General features: G+C 39.6%; 1 protein-coding gene across 1 annotated transcript in view; it reads right to left on the bottom strand.

Moving 5' to 3' along the window:
- The window catches only part of LOC139717551 (tenascin-N-like), a 31,631-nt gene that overhangs the window by 2,843 nt on the left and 7,664 nt on the right, over positions 1–21,124 (bottom strand). The window contains exons 8-19 of the mRNA XM_071629060.1: positions 20,531–20,661; positions 19,820–19,976; positions 17,973–18,248; positions 15,769–16,047; positions 13,964–14,221; positions 13,281–13,465; positions 11,944–12,049; positions 10,701–10,859; positions 9,817–9,927; positions 8,135–8,422; positions 5,816–6,076; positions 2,919–3,215 (exon numbers count right to left, since the gene is read on the bottom strand). Coding sequence (XP_071485161.1) covers positions 2,919–3,215; positions 5,816–6,076; positions 8,135–8,422; positions 9,817–9,927; positions 10,701–10,859; positions 11,944–12,049; positions 13,281–13,465; positions 13,964–14,221; positions 15,769–16,047; positions 17,973–18,248; positions 19,820–19,976; positions 20,531–20,661 — 2,508 coding nt within the window. The remainder of the gene's footprint in view (positions 1–2,918; positions 3,216–5,815; positions 6,077–8,134; positions 8,423–9,816; positions 9,928–10,700; positions 10,860–11,943; positions 12,050–13,280; positions 13,466–13,963; positions 14,222–15,768; positions 16,048–17,972; positions 18,249–19,819; positions 19,977–20,530; positions 20,662–21,124) is intronic.

Genomic DNA, 21,124 nt, shown 5'->3' with positions numbered 1-21,124 from the left:
TAATAACTGTAAGAGATTACAACAAGAAGAATAACTAGATATATCGCTACGGCGACTGATATGCCTCCGCCATAATGCATGGTTCTCCTAATAGGTCTATAGCACAATGTCTTGACAATGTGTGATGACAGCTTCACACAATTGGCAAAATATTAAAATGACAGGTTTGCCACAAATGTGCTGAATGTTCACTTTCCTAGAACTAGGTTCAATTGGATGAATGATTAAAATGTCAGAGTGCAGGTATTTGGGAAACTGATGATTTTTACTTGACTTTTGACCCTTTTATAAGTTTATGCATTGAGTAATTTTCAAGGTATTGAGAACTAGAAATGTCGCTATGGCGACTGGTATGCCTCCGCCACAATGCATGATTCTCCTAATAGGTCTATAGTACATGTGGACAATGTGTGATTACATTTTCACAAAATTGGCAAATTATTAAAATGACATGTTTGTCACAAATGTATCGAATGTTCACCTTCCTTGACCTATGTTTAATTGGATGAATGGGAGAGCATGTATTTGGGGATTTAAGAACTTTAACTTCGACTTTGACCCTTTCACAAGTTTACACACTTGAGTAATTTTCAAGGTATGGAGAAAAAGTGCAATTTCTGTATTGAACAGTAAATTGTTATCATTTTCATCTGGCCTTTGATTCATAAGAGAATCACTGTCAGGCAGAACACACATAAATATGTACTAAGTTTAAAGATAACTTGAGCCACTTCTGAGACATGGAGAAAGAAGTAAGTTCAGCACTTTCACTTGATCTTTGACCTTTTGACCTTTGACCTTCTTGGCAAAAAAAAAAAATCCCAGAGAATCTCTAGTGGGTTATACATGCATACATCAAGTTAAAAAAAAAATAATCCTGCTGGCATTGCATAAATATAAGGAAAATAGTAAAATTTTGAAGTATTGCCCTTGACCTTTGACCCCTGACCTTTGACCCCATGAACCCCAAATTCCCTAGATAACCACTGCCAGTCAGTACATGCATATGTACTTAGTTCCATAAAGATACCTTGAACAATTTCCAAGATACAGAGAAAAAAGTGAAATTTAAACATTTTACTTGACCTTTTGACCTTTGACCTTTTGACCTAATGACCCCAAACTTTCACCAGAGAATTTTAATTGGGTAATACATGTATACACTAAGTTTCAAGAAAATATCTTCAGGCATTGCATAGATATGGGGGAAATAGTGAAATTTTAAGTATTTGACCTTGACCTTTTGACCTTTGACCTTGAGCATGTGCACCCAAAAGTTGATAGGCACAACTTCACCCCCTAATACACATACATGCCAAGTTTCATTGGGATACCTCAAAAGGTTTTGATAGTTACCCTGTCCACAAAATTCATTACGGACGGACGGAAGGACGGACGGACGGACGGACGGAAGGACGGAAGGACGGACGGACGGACAGACGGAAGGACGGACGGACGGACGGACGGACAACCCGAAAACATAATGCCTCCGGCACCACTTCGTGGCGGAGGCATAAAAAGTATAATTTCAGTATCAAATGGGAAAATAGCATTATCTAAACCTGGCCTTTGACCTTTGACCTCACAGTTCCAAAGAGAATCACTGTTAGGTTGAACATGCATAAATATGTAAGTTTCATGATGATACCTTGAGTTACTTTTGAGATATGGAGGAAAAAGTGCAATTCAGCACTTTCACTTGACCTTTGACCTTTTGGCAAGAAACTTACCACAGAATATATATTGGGTATACATGCATACATCAAGTTAAAAAAAAAAAAAAAACCCTTCAGGTATTGCATAAATATAAGGAAAGTAGTGATATTTTGAGGAGTTGACCTTGACCTTCGACCCCTGACCTTTGAACCATGACCCCCAACTTCCCTAGATAATCACTGCCCATTGGAGCAAGCATATATACTAAGTTCCATGAAGATACCTTGAACCATTTGCGAGATATGGAGAAAAACATGAATTTTCAACCTTTTTTTTCACAAAATAACCTGTGACCTTTGACCTTTGACCCCGTGACCCTAAAATTCAAACAAAGTATTATCCCCCCAGGATATTCCCTGATACCAAGTTTGATGTAAAACCACCACACGGTTCTTGAGATATCGACAAAAACAAAACGGACGTACGGACGGACGGACGGACGGATGACCCGAAAACATAATGCCTCCGGCCACTTCGTTGGCGGAGGCATAAAAATTAATTAATTCATATCAATTGTATAATATCAGCCTGACTAGCAACACTCGATGCTGATCCACGACACTCAACCAGCATTGTACAAACTACATATTCCCCCGAAACTGAAGGATGCCTACTAAAGAAATATTAAAATTTTTTTTTTTTTTTTTTTCATATCATTGAACAATGCATATGGTAAAAGTGGAAATTTTCGCGGTGTTCAAATTTTCGCGCATTTCGCGCAACCAGAAACTAGCGCGAAAATAAAAGCACGCGAATATTTTTGCTTGCCATATGTGCCTGTGCGTGATGTCTTGATTCCGCGGAATTAAAAACACGCGAAACTCTTCCAACCCGGCCAAGCGCGAAAAATTAGTCACGCGAAAATATCCACTTTTACAGTATATGATTGCCTTGACACATTGCACATTGTGGTCACAGCTAGAGCCTAACTCCTATGCTTGAGTGGAAGAAACATGACAAACATTGAAGGATTTTTTTTTACTAGATGGTACCAGAGGTCATATTTGGTGCAATCGATGAAGAACATCTGCTGTAATATCTCATCGGTTCTAAAACTGGGCTTTTTCACTTTGAGCACGATAAAGCCGTGTATTCAAGACAAAGGAGTAGGAAGAGGAAAAGGGTTTTGGAGTAGGGGGAAATGGGGGGGGGTGGGGTGATTCGGCATGGTTGTGAGAAAAATAAAGAGACAAAATTGTCACCTGTTGTTCCCTGCACAGTGCTCATAATGCTTTCAGTCTGCATGCCATCATATTCCACGAATGAGGTCAAGCTGATCGCATAGCTCACTGCAGGCGTCAGCCCCTTGAGGGTCATGGATCTCTGGTGGCGGGGCAGCTCACTGCGTGCAGGGGTGCGGCCAATCTCAGGGGTTAGTCCCGTCCCCGCATACTCCAGGACGTAGCCAAAGTACTGGCCCTCGGCAGGCGGGGACCAAGTGATTGTGATGGTGGACCTGCTTGGTTCAGTGACGGCCATATCTTGTGGCGGCAGTGGAGCTGGAGAATGTTGGAAAGAGAGATTGCATGTAGTACACAAAGGTTTAGAGTGCTAGAAGTACAATATATCGCATGTAAAGCTCAGAGCAGTGTTTCACAAAACTTGTCAGTCACTGACAACCACTTTAAGCAACCAAAATCCTTGTATCTGATTGGATGGAAGCAAATTTGTTGAGGAAAATCATTGACAAAATACTTGATGAAATTTTCCCTTGAATATACATTCCAGAAATACAAGACCCCACTTTAAGCAACCAAAATCCTCGTATCTAATTGGCTGGAAGCAAATTTGTTGAGGAAAATCATTGACAAAATACTTGATGAAATTTTCCCTTGAATATACATTCCGGAAATACAAGACCTATTGTACTTCATAATCAATCTTCACGTGTTGTGCATATTAATCATGTTCATAATTCTACTTAATGCATCACAACACGACAAAAACAAAACAAAAAACTAGACATATCGCTACGGCTACTGATATGCCTCCGCCATAATGCATGGTTCTCCTAATAGGTCTATAGTACAATGTCTTGACAATGTGTGATGACAGTTTCACACAACTGGCAAAATATTAAAAGGACAGGTTTGACACAAATGTGCTGAATGTTCACTTTCCTAGAACTAGGTTCAATTGGATGAATGATTAAAATGTCAGAGTGCAGGTATTTGGGGAACTGATGATTTTTACTTGACTTTTGACCCTTTTATAAGTTTATGCATTGAGTAATTTTCAAGGTATTGAGGAAAAGTATAATTTCAGTATCAAATGGGAAAATAGCATTATCTAAACCTGGCCTTTGACCTTTGACCTCACAGTTCCAAAGAGAATCACTGTTAGGTTGAACATGCATAAATATGTAAGTTTCATGATGATACCTGGAGTTACTTTCGAGATATGGAGGAAAAAGTGCAATTTAGCACTTTCACTTGACCTTTGACCTTTGACCTTTGACCTTTTGGCAAGAAACTTCCCCAAAAATATATATTGGGTAATACATGCCATACATCAAGTTAAAAAAAAAAAAAAACCTTCAGGCATATTGCATTCAAAGGAAAGTAGTGATATTTTGAGGAGTTGACCTTGACCTTTGACCCCCTGACCTTTGACCCACGACCCCAACTTCCCTAGATAATCACTGCCCATCAGTACAAGCATATATACTAAGTTCCATGAAGATACCTTGAACCATTTGCGAGATATGGAGAAAAACATGAAATTTCAATTTTTTTTTTCACAAAATAACCTGTGACCTTTGACCTTTGACCCTGTGACCCTAAAATCCACATTAAGTATTATCCCCCAAGGATATACCCTCATACCAAGTTTGATGTAAAACCACCACACGGTTCTTGAGATATCGACAAAAACAAAACGGGACGGACGGACGGACGACCCGAAAACATAATGCCTCCGGCCACTTCGTTGCGGAGGCATAATAATAATGATACTGTATTGTGCTATAAGAATGTCATCACTTCTTGCATTTACGAAACAAACTGTACATGTCATCCCTTTAAATGGGATGGCTAGTACTGATCAGTGGGAATCAGTGGGAATGCTGGGAGATGATTGTTCCAATCCTTGTGGGATTCATGTAAGAGTACATTATATATCAATTGTTGTGGGAAATTATTTGCTTCAGAATGGTCTCATATTCAGGGCCGTTAACGATCACCCCGACACTGTACAGGCATGCTAACCTGGAAACATTGAACTGCACATTACTTGAATATGAGACCATTCTGAAGCAAATAATTTTCACACGACAATAGATAATATATAATGTACTCTTAAATGAATCCCATAAGGATTGGAACAATCATCCCCAGCATTTCCACCGATTCCCACTGATCAGTTAATAGCCATCCCCTTTAAAATCCTAGCCAAATGCAAGGGGAAATTACAGATGTCGTAACACTTACAATGTACACTTACAATCACACAAACAACAACAACAACAACAACAAATCTTGTGAAAAAGTCTGTGACCTCCTCTTGTGCGAAAATATTTGTAGGTGAACATAATGGCTTAAATGCAGTACAGTACTCTCCGCGTAATCGGGTATCGCTTAAACGGGTACTCCGTTTAATTGGGTAGTAATGTCAGAATCAGTTCCAATGCACATTAAAATTACCTGATAATCGGGTTGCCTCTCCGCATAAATGGGTAAATTATCTTATTCTTATCTCATTTCTACCCACATTTCATTGCATATATAACACTTAAAGAAATCATGAATGTCAAATTTTCCACGGCTAATTGCATTCTCTGCTTAATTTTGCAAAGCAGACCAATCATTTGGGGAGTGATTAAACATGAAAGCACATGTACACCTACCGACTTGTCACACGTAAACGAACATTACACATGTAGCTGACACTCACAATTGCATAGACAGACAAGTGTTTAGTGCAGTGTACAATGCATGTACAGTCATGTACATACACACTGTGTGTGTCCATTGTGAATGAGCCGGGTTCTTCTGTTAATCGGGTACTCCGCTTAATCGGGTAAGAAACGCTCTGCCCGAGCCTACCCGATTATGCGGAGAGTACTGTATATTGTAATGTGTGCACATGACATGTCACACACCTGTTACAAAAGTCAGATCACTGGACAGGAAGTTGGCAGTGGGAGAGGTGATTGTCCTAAGCTGGAAGTAGTACTGGTTTCCAGGTTCCAGGCCTTGGAGGACGATTGGTCCTGGACTACCGGTCTGGACCATGGTGACCTGGTCGTCATTGCTGGAGTTGTACAAGATGAGGTAGCCCTGCACGGGGCCAGTCTCTGCATCCCACTGGAGGGTGACGGTCCTGGCTTGGGCGTTGTACTCGTACGTCAAATCAGCAGATCCTACAAGAGAGATGAGGATGGTCATGAGACTCTACTTATTCTCAAGTCAAGTGACGCTGGCTAACGACTATTACACTAATAGACGCTTGGCTCATGTCTACACCTATCTCACCAATGGAGTAGTCTACTGATCAAAAGCGATTCCTGACTTTTCCATCTCATTAGTTACAAGAATTAAGACTTATTAGCATCTGTAGGCAATCAGAAAAGAAGAAATAAGGAAACAAGAGACCCGAGGGTCATGCGCTCACCTGAGTATCGCAAGTTCACCTTCCATGCATTCTTGCAGATTCTTAATTGAGAACATTGGAAACTTATGGTGGGGGTAGCTTTGAGAACGGGGGCATGGTGTCCATTACATATTCCATCACACTGGTAAAAATACCTGCCAATACTTTATAGAAAGTTGGATTATGCAGCTTGGGAAAAAAGACTAAAAGCCCTATCACTTTTGATTAGAACTAGAGAAAAATATGATTGAATATTCATTAATTTAGGAGGTTTGGACCCCCTCGGGTCCCCAATGAAAGCATGGTGCCCATTCAAACACTTTGAGATCTTATCCCTATGGGAATGCTATTTGACAAGTTTGGTGAAAATCCATTGTTGTTTTCAGCTAGAAGATGGAAATTTAGGCCAGCATTTGGACCCCCCCCCCCATCCCATCCTGCTTCCTTGTTTCCCAAGGGGATGGGGGGTGGGGGGGGGGGAGGGCACCCCTGATTCTCCCATGAACAAACTTGAAACAACAGTCATCAATATACTGACTCACTGTATTAACTTAGCTCAATCACTTCCAGTTCTAGAGAAAATCTGTAAAGATTCCTTACAGGAGGGGGGATGGGGCCCCTGGGGCCCCCCAGGTGGGGCATGGTGCCCATTTGATGGAATTGAGATTCTATCCCCCTAGGGATGCTACCTGCCAAGTTTGGTGAAAATTAGTGATGGAGTTTTCAAGAAAAAGATGAAAATTTACAATTTTGGTCCAAATTTAGGCCCCCTGAGGCCCCCCAGGTGGGGCATGGTGCCCATTTGATGGGAATGAGATTCTTTCTCCCTAGGGATACTACCTGCCAACTTTGGTGAAAATTCATTATTTGGGCCCCATTAGGACCCCTCCCCACTCCCCTCCCCTGGGTCCCAAGGGGGGCACCCCTGATTCCGCCATGAACAAACTTGAAACTGCAGTCATCAATGTACTAATTCATAGTATTAACTTAGCTCTATCACTTCTGGTTCTAGAGAAGAAGATTTTTTAAGATTCCTTAATTTTGGGGGGTTTGGGCCCCTCTGGGGGCCCCCAGGTGGGGTATGGTGCCCACTTGAACAAATTGAGATCCTATCCTCCTAGGAATGCTACCTTCTAAGTTTGGTGAAAATCGGTCAAGGGGTTCTCAAAAAGATGAAAATGTAAAAGTTTACGCACGACGGACGACGCACGACGGATGACGCACGCCGGACGAAGAGCGATCGCCTTCGGCTCAGGTGAGCTAAAAACTGAAAACTTTAGAGCTGTTTTGCTCCTAAAATTCACAACATGACAATTTTGCAACATTATAAAATCTATAAACTGTAAAACAAGAAATATTCACAGCATGAGATTTTTTCAAGGTGCCAGTGGCATTCAATGCATATAATGAAGAAAACTTTTGCTTACATTTTAATTTTGTGAATCTTGGCTCCTTGCAAAATTTGCACAAATTTCACGCATATGAAAATATCTGGTTTTACACTAACTTCGTGTATTTTAGATTATGGTATTCCTCTGAAACTTAGTTCACAACACACCAGGCTTACAACTTATTGTATGCAGGCAATGAATTACACTACATTCTGTTTGCTTTAATATTCCAGGTATATTAATGATTTACTTACATTGTGCTATATTCATTTTATCAATTTTGAAAGAATTAATAAAATGGAATCTTTTCCAACAATTAACACTCTAAATCTATTTTCATATTTGAAAGAGGGATGGTTGGGGGGGGGATGGGGAAATCCCTCCAAAACACCCCTTTTGATCCATCTAACATTGCCAGTGATCAACCTCTGACTCACGTGTTGATAAGGTCAACTCGATGCCCTCGCTCTGCTCTGCGTTATCACCGCTCCCAGCAACAGTCACAAAATTGATGGAATACTCCGTAGCTGGCATGAGGTCTGGGAGCGTCACACTGTCCTGATCACTCTCGATGGGTACATTCATATTCATGGGCCCCGAGAGGGGATCAGTATAGCGGTATGTGAGCAGGTAGCTATCCACGTTCCCTGTGGCAGGCATCCACGCCAGTTGAATGGACGTTGTCGTACGCTGTGTATCTCGCAAGTTGGTGACCTGTCTTGGGACTATTATGGTATAGAGAGGATTAATCAAGGTACATTCAATCAGCTGTAAAGATGTCTTACTTTACAAACTTTACTACATGTGATCCTTCAGGAAAATAACTCCCTGGCGGTCCAAAGAATGTTACAATTCATCCCATACCAGTCAATATCTGTATAATAGTGTTTAACATTTGTTGCAAAGGATATGTACAGGTTATTATTTCTAGTCCCCCTTTTATTCTCAGCTGTATGATTAGAAATTCACACAGCATATAATTTGAGTTAACCCTAAAAGGGCCGGGCTTTTTTGGCTATGCTCAGAGTGGGGGTTGGGGGGTTGGATGGATTCTGCCCCCCCCCCCCCCCCCCCCCGAGATCTCAGCCATCAGTGATGTGATCGCGATGAAATTTTGCATGCGTGAGACCCACGTCATAATCTTCAAGATTGTGTCATAAGATTTTTTGAAACAATCAATTTCTAATTCTAATTAATTAATTATGCAAATTAAGCTCAAGATCATATTTTAGCCTAATTAAAAGCATTGAGAGTCTAATTTTTGATCTGTAAATGTGTTTTAGCATATTCAACAATTGCACATCACAAAAACTTCCAAAACTCATTTCAATTCTTATGTATTTTATTGTTTTCAGAATTTATGTATTTCATTGTTTTTCAACTTTTGTTTTTTCTTTGTTTTTTCAGCGGAAATTGTCAATGACCACTTTTCTACCATAATTGTGATTAATTGTAAAAATAATCAGGTTTTTATGACTTTCATGACAGAGCACTGTTTTCCATAGGAAATGTACACAAAATCACAAAATTGTGCCCGTTTGGGGGTGACATTCCATTACAAAAATGGGCGTGGCTTCGCAAAAGTATGCACGGACGTTGCAAATTTGGTCTCAAAAGTTGCGCGAGACTTGAACAAACAAAGTCAAGAAGCCTCACGACGAGGCCTTCTCGCATTACAGAATTATAGCGTGAAACGTTGAGGGGGAGCAGATTATGCCCCCCCCCCCCCATGCCCTTTCAGGGTAAATGCAGCCTTCATTAGCATCAAGCAATAACTTGACAAGACCTCCTGCATTTTATTTTACTCTTGTTTGCAATAATATCAATCACCCAAGGTTTTATATTGTGTTTTCAAACAAGGTAGTGAACACACATGAGATTATCACTTCTGACACCTACAACTGTACCAAACAGAATTGGATAGGGGGAGCTATAGGGTGAGAATACACTACAGCAAGTAATTCTATAAATGTAATAGAGCAAAGAATCATCCTCTACACTAACATCACACGACTTGCATGGATGCATCGCTTTGTAAACGTGGCCATTCATATTTACCCTATACTTATAAATCCAGATAGTATAGAGAACTGATAATGATCACACTCTCAATACTCACTGGTTCTAATGCTGAGAATGTCTGAAGTTGTCTGTGTGCCCAGTATTCCAAGCCGGGCCTGATACAAAGTTCCAGGCACAAGGTTCATGAAGATATTCTTAGTTGCTCCTCCTGTCATCATTCATAACAAAATGGAACAAGTCAGATGGACTAGTAAAAATGGAGTAGTCACTATAAATGCAACATAAAGTCATTGTCACTTGGTTAGAATTGGATACGAAGAAAATCATGATCATCTGTATCTTCATCTGAACCAAACATCATGAAGTTATTTCCACTATCATCACCATTATCATCATCATCTTCATCATCATCATCGTCACCAACATCATCTTCATCATCATCATTATCATCATCATCATCGTCACCAACATTATCTTCATCATCATCATCACCAACATTATCTTCGTCATCATTATCATCATCATCATCATCATCCTCAACATCACCATCACCATTACCAGCGGCATGAAGAGTCATCAACAGCAGTAGGAACTACCATTTAATATCATCAGTGCTTTCATTATCAGTTTTTATCGTTGTCTTCACTACTATCCATTTCATAGCATCATCACTTCAAAGCTGAATTATTAAAAGCAAATACGCTTGGTTGAATTAACATTATATACCTTTAAGCATCCATATTGCACTATAATTATCCAAACTGACTCGCAACTGCTAGTTTTGTACAGTTCTTTTTACCTTTCCCAGCAGCTTAATTCATATGCTTACATTTGCCACTAAAGTTTAGACATCATTATACACTTGAATTGTGATAGAAATACTGCCATCGACAAACAGTTTGATATTACAACACCTCATTTGGTTAATTTTCTGATTTTTACTTCTCCTTATATTTTCATTCTTTTTTAAATCCTCCTTACCAACAGGGAGATTAGTGGAAATGACAGTGCTGCCGGAAGTTAATGACAGGACATACGCAGATGCACTTCCCAAAGTTGCGTCTGTAGCTCGCCCAAAGGCAATGCCAATTGACGTCTCCGTAACAGAGAATGCTTCTAAAACAAGTGGATCCAGTGAAGCTGAAAGAATATGATCAATTACAGTGTAATAATTATTCACAACAGGATCCAATGAAGCTGAAAGAATATGATCAATTACGGTATAATTATTATTCACAATAAATTATCCTACCATTAGAGAATGAAGAATGACTACACCTGGACATGACTGAAGCTTCACGTAACAGAATGTAAAACTAGAGAAACACTCTGAGAGCGCAGACCTCCGCCAAGCATGCAGCTCATTTTCCACCACTAATCTTTTTCTTCCATTAGAGATATCAGTGATTTCCACCCATACGTACTTATAGCATTGTGTGCTGAAAGTCTCCCGATTTCCCAACATAGAAGCCTTTGTTACGTCATAAACCCTCAGCTGCACCACGCGCCTCGCCCTAACAGAAACTAGAGCACGCAATTTAGTGCGCGCATGCAAACCTCAAATACGCGCAGCCTGAACTCCCAAGTTCATTGACCCTACCTGCCAAAATATCAAAAATCCTTCATAAATTCCCCAAAAATTTTCGGATCACTACCAAAAGTTAATCGTTTGTTACTTGTGTCATTCTCAACCTTTCCTGCAAGTTTCATCCCAATCCGTTCACTACTTTTTGAGTTATTTTGCACACAGACAAACTGACTAACTAACTAACTACAATGTAACTAACGAACAAACAAACGAACCAGCGGTAACGAAAACATAACCTCCTCCCTTGGCAGAGGTAATAATACCCATCACCTTGCTAGTTTCAGTTATCACCATAGCAGTGGTCGACGACCTCTACATGATGTCTGAAATTCCTTTATTAAAAGGAGAGATCTTATAGAATCTACAGACCTCATTTTACCTCGTTTTCTTTGTCTATACTTCTGTAATTGTTTTTTCCCTTTTTTTTTGGGGGGGGGGGGGTTGACAATGAACTTGACAAGTGAAGGTATTCACAAAAGCAGTTTAGAAATTCTGAAAGAGTATTTTGATCTATTGTATACATGATATTACACATAAAAAAGAAAAGCATATGAAAGCTTTTGATTTGGGGAAAGGAACAAGAATAAACACAATCACCTAGTTGTTGATATATGCTAAAAATCAAGCACATTTTACCTGTGGATACTTGCGTTGTAGATCTCTCACTGGCCACTTCGGTGGATTCATTCAGACCAGACACAGTATGAACTCCAACAGAATACACTGTGTCTGGGTTAAGGTTCTGAAAGAGAAACACCAAGAGACACTCTCTCTTTAACTCACTAGAAAACATTATCAGTGTTAAGAAAGAATCAAAATTAGCAGGGGATTTGTAATAGGCTGAATTACTTAAAATTTATTCAACTTTATATTACTGACATGTATTAAGCATAATTATGTAATGAAAACAGAATACGTTGTACTTCATTCCCAGCTGCACAATGATGATGCAGCCCCATGTATGTACCTCTGACATGTACAGTTTGAAATTGAATACAAAATCAGAGTGTAATAGTTTTGTAAATACAAATATATAATGCCTGGACAAGTACACAAGCATGTCTGAAGTGTTTATCGTTGGTGGGGTGACATGACCTTGTATCTGCAATTTTGGTGAAAATGACTTATTTGCATTTACGGTCAAATAATGGGTTAAGTAATGTCCTGTCCAAATCCTAGTTGTCTTACCCCAAAAATGAAGCCACCATGGCACATCAAAGGAACAGTTGTCCCATTCGGTATAGTGCTTTGTCTGCCATGTTTTTTGGCTCTCCTGAACATTTGACATTTTGTAGATACGAGGTCTTGTCGCCCCAGCAACGTTATATTTGTTGATTTGTTCAGTTAGCAATCTCTTGTTCCTAATTGCATTAATAAAGTACCAAAGTGATAATGCCTTCAGTCTTTATAGCTTGGGTTGGAACCAGGTGCAAGCTTGGTTAGCAACAATGGTGTTCACAGATATTCAGCCCAGGTAAAAGTTGTTAAGAATGAGTTTCCATCACATTTCTGTACTCTTTACGGCAATTTCTTTCTCTTTTTTTTTTCTTTCTTTCCTTTTTAGTAGAGGGGAAACATAGGAAACAGAATTATTCAAGTCTCTCAAAATCCATTTAGATCACCAGCCCAGTAAGAACTTGCTAAATACATTGTAGTTCTAATTGTCAAAGAATGCAAATATGCAACAGAATAGTGAAAATGAAATAAAAGTTTAAGTTACAGAAGTGGCCTGTTGGTGAGACTGTTTTGCTTTTCTCCCTGTAAAACCCAAAACAGTGAAATGAAAATCACACATTGAGCATTCATGTCACGTTCACACAAGTATGCACAGCTGGAAACAATCTTGATAAAACAGACCACTTCTGACAGGATAGTGCATATCACATTGTCGTGAAAATTGTCCATGTGGAATATAACATTTCAAATATTGCAATACACGAAATTCCTGATATAACATAGGCCAATGTACTTGCCTCGATTTGATAGCGAGTGTTATCAACATCAGCAATCCTTGCAACAAGCGTCTGTACGTTGTCAGGTCCAGTAATGTAGACAGCATATCCATCAAACATGCTCCCTACAGGTTTCTCCCAGATAACCCCAAGTGACACCAAAGTAGGCTCACCATCCACTCTCAGATTCTGCACTGGGCTTGGAACTATAAAAATCACCCCCCAAAATATAATGAATGACATCCTAAGTTTTGGGGCATTGAATTCAAACATATGTATGTTCACACATGATATATCATTACCATCATATTTATTCAATCATATCTTGTACATACTTTGTGCAATTCCAAGTTAGAAATGGGATTGATTTTACTTAAAAAGTGAATAAAAAGATTGATCATGTTCTCATACATAAGTCACTTTCACAAGAAAATTTAGAAAACAAACAAACCTAGGTTTATTGGCTAAATATAACTCATAAAGTCAGAGAGGAGAATAATATTTCAGGGTCCCCCAACAAACAATCATTATTCCTTCCCTATAAAAGTACTGATAAGACTATTAAACTTTCCTGTACTACATGTACATGCACTTCTGAAAGAGAAGATGATTACAGCAGTCTTGGGACTCAATATTCATGTCCCGAGTCTGAAGTAGGTCTCAAATTTAGTGATTAAAAGAAAACAGATGGTCCTCTGACTCACTGGTCCTGATGTCGAGGCTACCAGTATCACTGGGGTAGTTTTCAAGCTGGACTACCACTTGGTACAGCTGCCCTGGAATCAGGTTACCCCTCGTGGTATCTCGGTCCTCCACGAGCCTCGGGTTGGAATCTGTGGAGCCTGGCAGGTTGAAGAACACCAGGTATCTACCGGGATCGTCTCGGGTGCTGGCCCCCCATGCCACCCGCAGAGTTTCGCTGGTCCGGCCGATGGAGATCACCTCCAGTGGTCCAAGGGAGGCTGCGGGAAGGAACCATTGGAGTTATGTCATGATCATACTGGCTTTATTTTGCACATCTATCATGGTGGCAAAGCCTTGCCCAGACTTTTCTGAAAGATTTTAGCTGCATTACAACTACTGATGTAAGTGATGATTCCTTATTTAGAAGCAAATTAATTTCTTACAGCCAGTTCACTATAAAAGTATGACTTTACAGTCAGCTTTCGCAAATGGTTTTCAACAGGCTTCTTCAGAGCAGTGTTGACTCGTAACAGATTGGATTTTGGCAGTCTTGCAGTCTAAGAGAATGGGAATTTATGTTGATGATAACTTGTATTGCCCCATGCCACCATTCATGGCGTGCTCACATCCCTGCTGGATGTGAATGGCCTCGGATCCTGATCCACCTTGTAATCATGAGCACTACATGAATCATGACATCGGGCAATACACGTTATCTTCAAAGTACATTGTTTCCCATTCTCTCAGACTGCAGGACTGCCAACACCCCATTTAAGCCGCTGAGAACGAGTCCCTAGTATACTCGGGCAAGCGTCTATGGGAAATGCGTGTTGTAGCAAAATCAAACCGTCTTCAACGGGTTAAGACTAGTCAATGCCAGTCTGATGAAGCCTTCAGAAAACAGCAGGCAAAAGCTCACAAAGGTAGAATTAATCAATGATCGTGAACTAATGAAATATGCTTCGAATAGAGATTACCAATCAGATGATCGTTGAACCTCTTCCATGATTCCTTGATTTTGAAAGTGCTATCTCAGGAAACCAAGACATACAGTTTTATTTCTCAGGAAAGCAGTATCGCATAGAGTTCAAATGTTGGACCTTTGCTACTAAGCTTGAATATTCCTCTATGAATTCAGTCACATGCCACCATTTTAACAATTCTCAGCTTACTTTCTGTATACAATTAATTTTGATATTGACAAGTGAAAGCAATGTTGAAAAAGATCCCTCTAAAATGTTTTAATCAGCTTTGTAGCAAATTAAGATAATAGCATCACATTGTTGAAACTATTATAGATTCTTTAGAAGCCTCTTATTATTGTATATCATCTTCAATACAGTTTTTACACTTGTTCCATTTTTTTTATATTCACTTTTTCCAAGCAGCTTATTCATCATATCGAAATGTGTTTGGGAATTATTTTTAATAATGATATTACATTATTCTATGGATATTTTAGACAATCTCTCATAAACAGATTTTGCTATCAAAACACTTAGTGAGCATTAAACTATTCAGAAAGAACACTTTGTTGATAAAGTAACAAAGTGAAAATGTCTATCAGTATGTCCTGCGAAGAGTTCTACATTGAACTAGATACAAATGAACTATCAACCGCAGAATGTTTTAAGATCTGTATCAGGCTAAATTACTCAATATGAAAGTTTTCAAATATCTGAATGAGCTTGTACAATGTATAAGATATGAGTAATGACATTCATTTGCATCTGGAATTAAACCCAAAGGATGTGCTGATCTTGGAGTAACCAGAGACACCTGGGCGAGTATACTCCGGAGAAGTCTTCAATAGGTTAATACGTACCAGTGGTTCCCGTGGCTGTCTGTGGTACGCTTAGGATAAGATCGTCACCAGTGCCCACTGAAGAGAACACCTCAATGCCATAGCTTGTTCCTGGAAGAAGGTTAACGACCTCGAGCTGAAACTGCTCGTCGCCAAGGGTTATGTTGCCTTGCATCGTGCCATCAGAATTGCTGACAACCACAAGGAAGTTCTCGTATATGCCGGTAGGTCGAGACCACGTGATAGTTAGTGATGTGACCATTGGCAGCAGGGCCTGCACAGCGCTAGGTGCAACAGGTCCTGTAAGGCAATGGAAGAGGATTAGAAATGAAGACAGAACATGAGAACCTACCTTTAAACATTTGGACTGTTTTGTTTGACTGCACAAAGGGCATCTTTCCAAAACATTTCTATGCCTCCGCTATGAAGTGTCACCGCTCGCATAATATTTATGGGTTGTCCGTCTGTTTTGTTTTTTTTGTTTTTGTTTTTCATATATTCAATCATCATGAGCTGGTTTACACATAGGACGGCCGGTCGCTGGTTTTGAATCATTCAAATATATTTTACCTTCCGTTGAATGTCAGCTTAAAAGCTTTCTGTGATGACATTTCCTGACATTTTTGAAATCATGATGCTTGTGCTGCACAGCATCAGCTTAATGAATCAATGAAGAGATTTTTCTTTTGACAGTACGTGTTAGCAGATCTGGGACTGGTTTCATATAGAGTTGCGACTGATCTTACGCTCGATTTATTGAGCGTACTTTCAATATTGAACCTAAGTCCTGTTTCATTAAGACACTCATGCTTGATTTCATCAAGAAAAAAAAATCAAGTATAACTTTCAGTAGATTGAGCGTTACTGGGGATCAATCGTAAGGTTGTTTACAAAGTTGTTTGAATTTTGAATTGAAAATGCAATTTGCTTTTGTTTGCATTTTATGCTCAATCTTCATGAAACAGGCCCCTGACCTCCATATTTCTGTTTCTTTCAACGGAAATGACATGGAAATGTTGATGCCATATAAATCAATCCATGATGGTCAGCCAAAACGATTTGAAAGAGAAGGTACAGCAAACCAGCTATGACTCATAAAAATATATATCTACATATTGTCGCTGGGGTGACAAGACCTTGTATCTGCAATTTTGGTGAAAATGACTTTTTTTATTATATAATGGTCAGATAATCAGTTAAGTGATGTCCTGTCCAAATCCTAGCTGTCTTACCCCCAAAATGAAGCCACCACGGCATGTCAAAGGAATGTCTCTCCCATTGGATACAGTGGTCTTTTACTCTCCTGAACATTTGACATTTTGTTAGATACAAGGTCCTGTCGCCCCAGCGACGATATATATCTTGAGAGATGTTTTTCTGAGAGACACTTGGATAACACTGGAGCAGCATCATCATAACTACAGGAACCTAAAATAACAAATTACAGACCTCTAAATCAAGTTTCAATATCAAAATCTATTAAGCAACAATTGAGTAACTGTCACAGGTGTCACTTACAACCATGGGTATATAGCTGAATTTTGCAATGATTCAGCTAAATAGTAATTTTGAATGAAATCTGTGCACAAATGTGGCTTTTAGAGCACACAAGAAATATGGCATGGGGGTATGTGGCAGTGACATACAACACTGGCAGTAATCAAGAGATCAGAGCTTCTAATTAGAAACAAATATGCTCCATGAAAAGTGTCTGCAGTGCAGAACTCGTTTGATGGATTATTTTCAGTTTTAACGATGTAAAATAGGTGTGCAAAAGGGTGATCAACAATGGGATGTTTATGCAGTATGTGTGCATATACCTATTTCTCATTATGTTGGTACATGGGTATTATTATGTAATTATTTAATTTACTTTACATGAAAGAAAAACAAAATTGATTTGCATCTCACTCCAGATGACAGACCTAAAAGTTCAGTGTATAGATAAACAGAATATTTGAATATTTTGTGAGGTTTTCATTTTCACGAGTAGGGTGCTATTCACGAATTTTAAAGACACAAAAAATATTAACTCCCATCCCGACATGAATGTGACTTGCACGTATACATTTCTCCATTCAATAGTGTACTCCATCGCCCACAATCATTAATTTAACCACTCACAAAATTGTAGGGAAGTTCCGATTTGCGAAAATTAGACTCACTGAATACACATATATGGTGTATAAAGTAACTGAAAGAAAGAGACAAGAATTGAGACTCACTCGTTCGCTGCATGATGGAACTCTCACTAGTGGCAGGATCCAAGCCCAGGATGGTGAGAGTGATGACGTAGTTAGCTCCAGAGACCAGGCCGCTGAACGTCACACGAGGGCTCTGCGCCGGGGTGAGAGTCCTCGTCTGGAGAACCGCACTGCTGGCCGATGATCTTATCTGCAGCTGATAGCCAGTCACGTCGGCGTTTTCGCTCTCGCCATAGATGACCGCAATGGAGTTTGTGGTGAAGGCTGTGACGACAATCTCCCCAACACTTATGGTGTCTGTAAAGTGAAAAGACCAAAGAGACTATTAAAGGACTTGTTAGACATTGACATTTCACAGCACTCTGGTTGGCTGCTTTCATCAATTTTAACCCGTTGAGGATGATTTGATTTTGCTACAACATGCATATCCCATAGATGCCTGCCCGAGTATACTCAGGACTCGTCTTCAACGGGTTAAAGATGACAACATATAGTGGCATTATAACACCATGCATTTCTATCTCAACCATCTGATAGTAATAACAACAATAATGATAAACACAACAACAACTACTATTACCTCTTATTGTTATAATTGTTATTATTATTATTATAATTATTATTATCATTATTATCATTAGTATTATTAGTATTACTATCATCATCATCATTATCATTATTATAATAATAATAATGATTAAAATGGGTATTTTTGCTCTATTTTAGCTCTTCCAAAGAACTTAATTGCTTGCATTTCCGCAAATTTTCCAATTAATACACCATTTCATATAATCAGCTCACATGAACATTTGGCCTTCTTATTATTTTCTCAGTTGGTTAGGCGCTTCACTCGTTTTTAACACGGCATGATGAATAAGCTTGCCCAACGTTACAATCTATGGAATTCATGTTGAAAGAAAGAATTAACTTGCACAGATCGGGTAACCAGAATGGTCCACTCAGGGGAGCATCCATTTGATTGTATTGCACAGAATGCATTAACAAAGTGTTTAGATTAATACCATATTGCTAATTACTAGGCTTTAATGAACACTTTGTTGTTGTCAGATGGACGTGCTAGCAAGCACCATTTATAAAGATTACAGAAATAATCATCACATCACAGATGCTTATTTCGGTGAATTTAAAAGCCCCAAAAAGAAAGTGTACCTGTGCGTGCACAATGTGAAATCGTGCACGAGCTTTTCAAAGCCTAGTTTGGGTGTTGATATGTTAAAGATTTAAAGGCAGCCGATCGCCATCCCTAATGGTACGTAAACTCCGAACGACCGAAGTTTGTGTAATGCTACCACTGAGACAAGTGTATGTGTGTGCGTGTGTGTGTACGCATCATACACAAACATTATCACCGCGAGCTGCGGTGATTGGAAGAGAGAGGCCAGAAGACGCTACGGCGTGTGTGTGTGTGTGTGTGTGTGTGTGTGTGCATGTGTGTATACGCATCATACACAAATATTGTCACCGCGAGCTGTGGTGATTGGCCTCTCTTCATGCGCATGCGCACTGAGAGTGTGCGTCCATTCGGAAGCTCTCGTGGCTCGCTGGGACAGCCATTTTGGGTTAGGAGATAAGCACAGGGAGCTCTCTTATAGCCTACCGTATTTTCGCTGACCCATTGAGCAAGCGCTATTCTCATTCGGGGGTCACTACATTTGATACAGAATGGGGGAGGCAGCGTGTTGCGTTCGTCTCCGTGCCGCACAAACCACTCGCCACGACTGAGTGTCTTTAATCTAAACTGAGGTCAATCTATAAATGCCATGGAATGTGACTGCATTTACATTTGCCATTCACATCTAACTAACATGCATGTTGTGGTAAAAGAGAAGAATATTATTTGATATTACCTGTGTTCACAGTGATGTTTTGCACATCGCATCCTTCCAGTTCTTGTGGAGTGTCAAGATCATTAACGGTTATGACTGAGATGGTGTAGGCTGTGCTGGGATCAAGTTCTGAGAGTTTGTAGCGCCGCTCTTCTGTGGAGCTTCTTGTTGCTAACAGCTGAGGGTGTTAAAATGCATATTACATACTTAGTATCTTAAACATATGTCAGGCAGCCAATGTACAGGGAAAACATCGAAAATGGCGATTGAGCAAATATGAATATAGAGAACAAGATCATCAACATATTGCTGAGAAAATACACATCCTCATAACTACATGGTGGTACTTCTTAATCTTATGAAGAAAACTCATAGAAGTACAGAATGTACATGACCTTTTCATCTGGCATTTTTTTATCATTAGATTTGTTCAATTTGCAACATCTGCTCCAATTCATCAGTTTGGTATATTTCAAATTACGGCATATTATTCAAGCAGTTTAGTCACTAGGTTATAAATCATAGGACAAACATACATAAAATATTAAAATGATAAAAAAGTTCCGTCAAATTTTGTAGATGGCTCTGATAGGCAAAAGCCCTTAAATAATAAGGCACCTGTTACAGATGTCAAAGCAATGCCAACATTCAACAAAATACTTAATTTGTACATGCAGGGGATACCAGGTATGCCAATATCCAATTCTCTCTCAAGGTGCTGATTGCACTTACTGTTTCAACACCCCCTTCTTCCCTGACGGTGATGCGGTAGGCGTCCACCTGTGAGGCAGCGGGTTCCCAGCTGAACTCAATGGAGGTGGCTGTAGTTTCTACTATTGCAATGTTGCCTGCACCATTTGGCCCTGGCAGGTCAAGTTAGTTTGATAGAGGAAATATGCAAAGAATATGAAGTATACTCATATTTGTAACAACCTTTAACCCTAACTAGGCCGGGGGGGGGCCTCCGAGGGCCCCCCCTCGACGTTCCGTGCGATGTATCGCAATCGCAAAAAGCTATCGCTGCGACATTTCATGACTTTTTTCTTTCGAGTCTCCCACATCTTTTGACACCAAATTTGCGACGCCCGGGCGCGTGGTTCCGAAGTTACGCAGAAATATGTACACGCATGTCAGACCAAAAATTGCTCAAAAACGTTAATTCGTGTACAATTTCAATGCAAACTGTGCTTACTGGCAAATTTCATAAAAGCATGATTATTTTGGTGTTTTATTGATTAAAATCAATGAATAACATATTTTCTTGTTCGGAGCGATGTCGCGGACAAATTTCATCGAAAAAACAATGAAAAACATAAAGTCGAAAAA

Source organism: Diadema antillarum, unplaced genomic scaffold (assembly GCF_040938485.1).
Source record: "Diadema antillarum isolate AM-2024a unplaced genomic scaffold, OU_Dant_1.0 scf00000077, whole genome shotgun sequence".
Taxonomy (NCBI): domain Eukaryota; kingdom Metazoa; phylum Echinodermata; class Echinoidea; order Diadematoida; family Diadematidae; genus Diadema; species Diadema antillarum.
The sequence above is the reverse complement of the archived record's forward strand: the minus strand, read 5'-3'. Positions and strand labels throughout refer to the sequence as shown.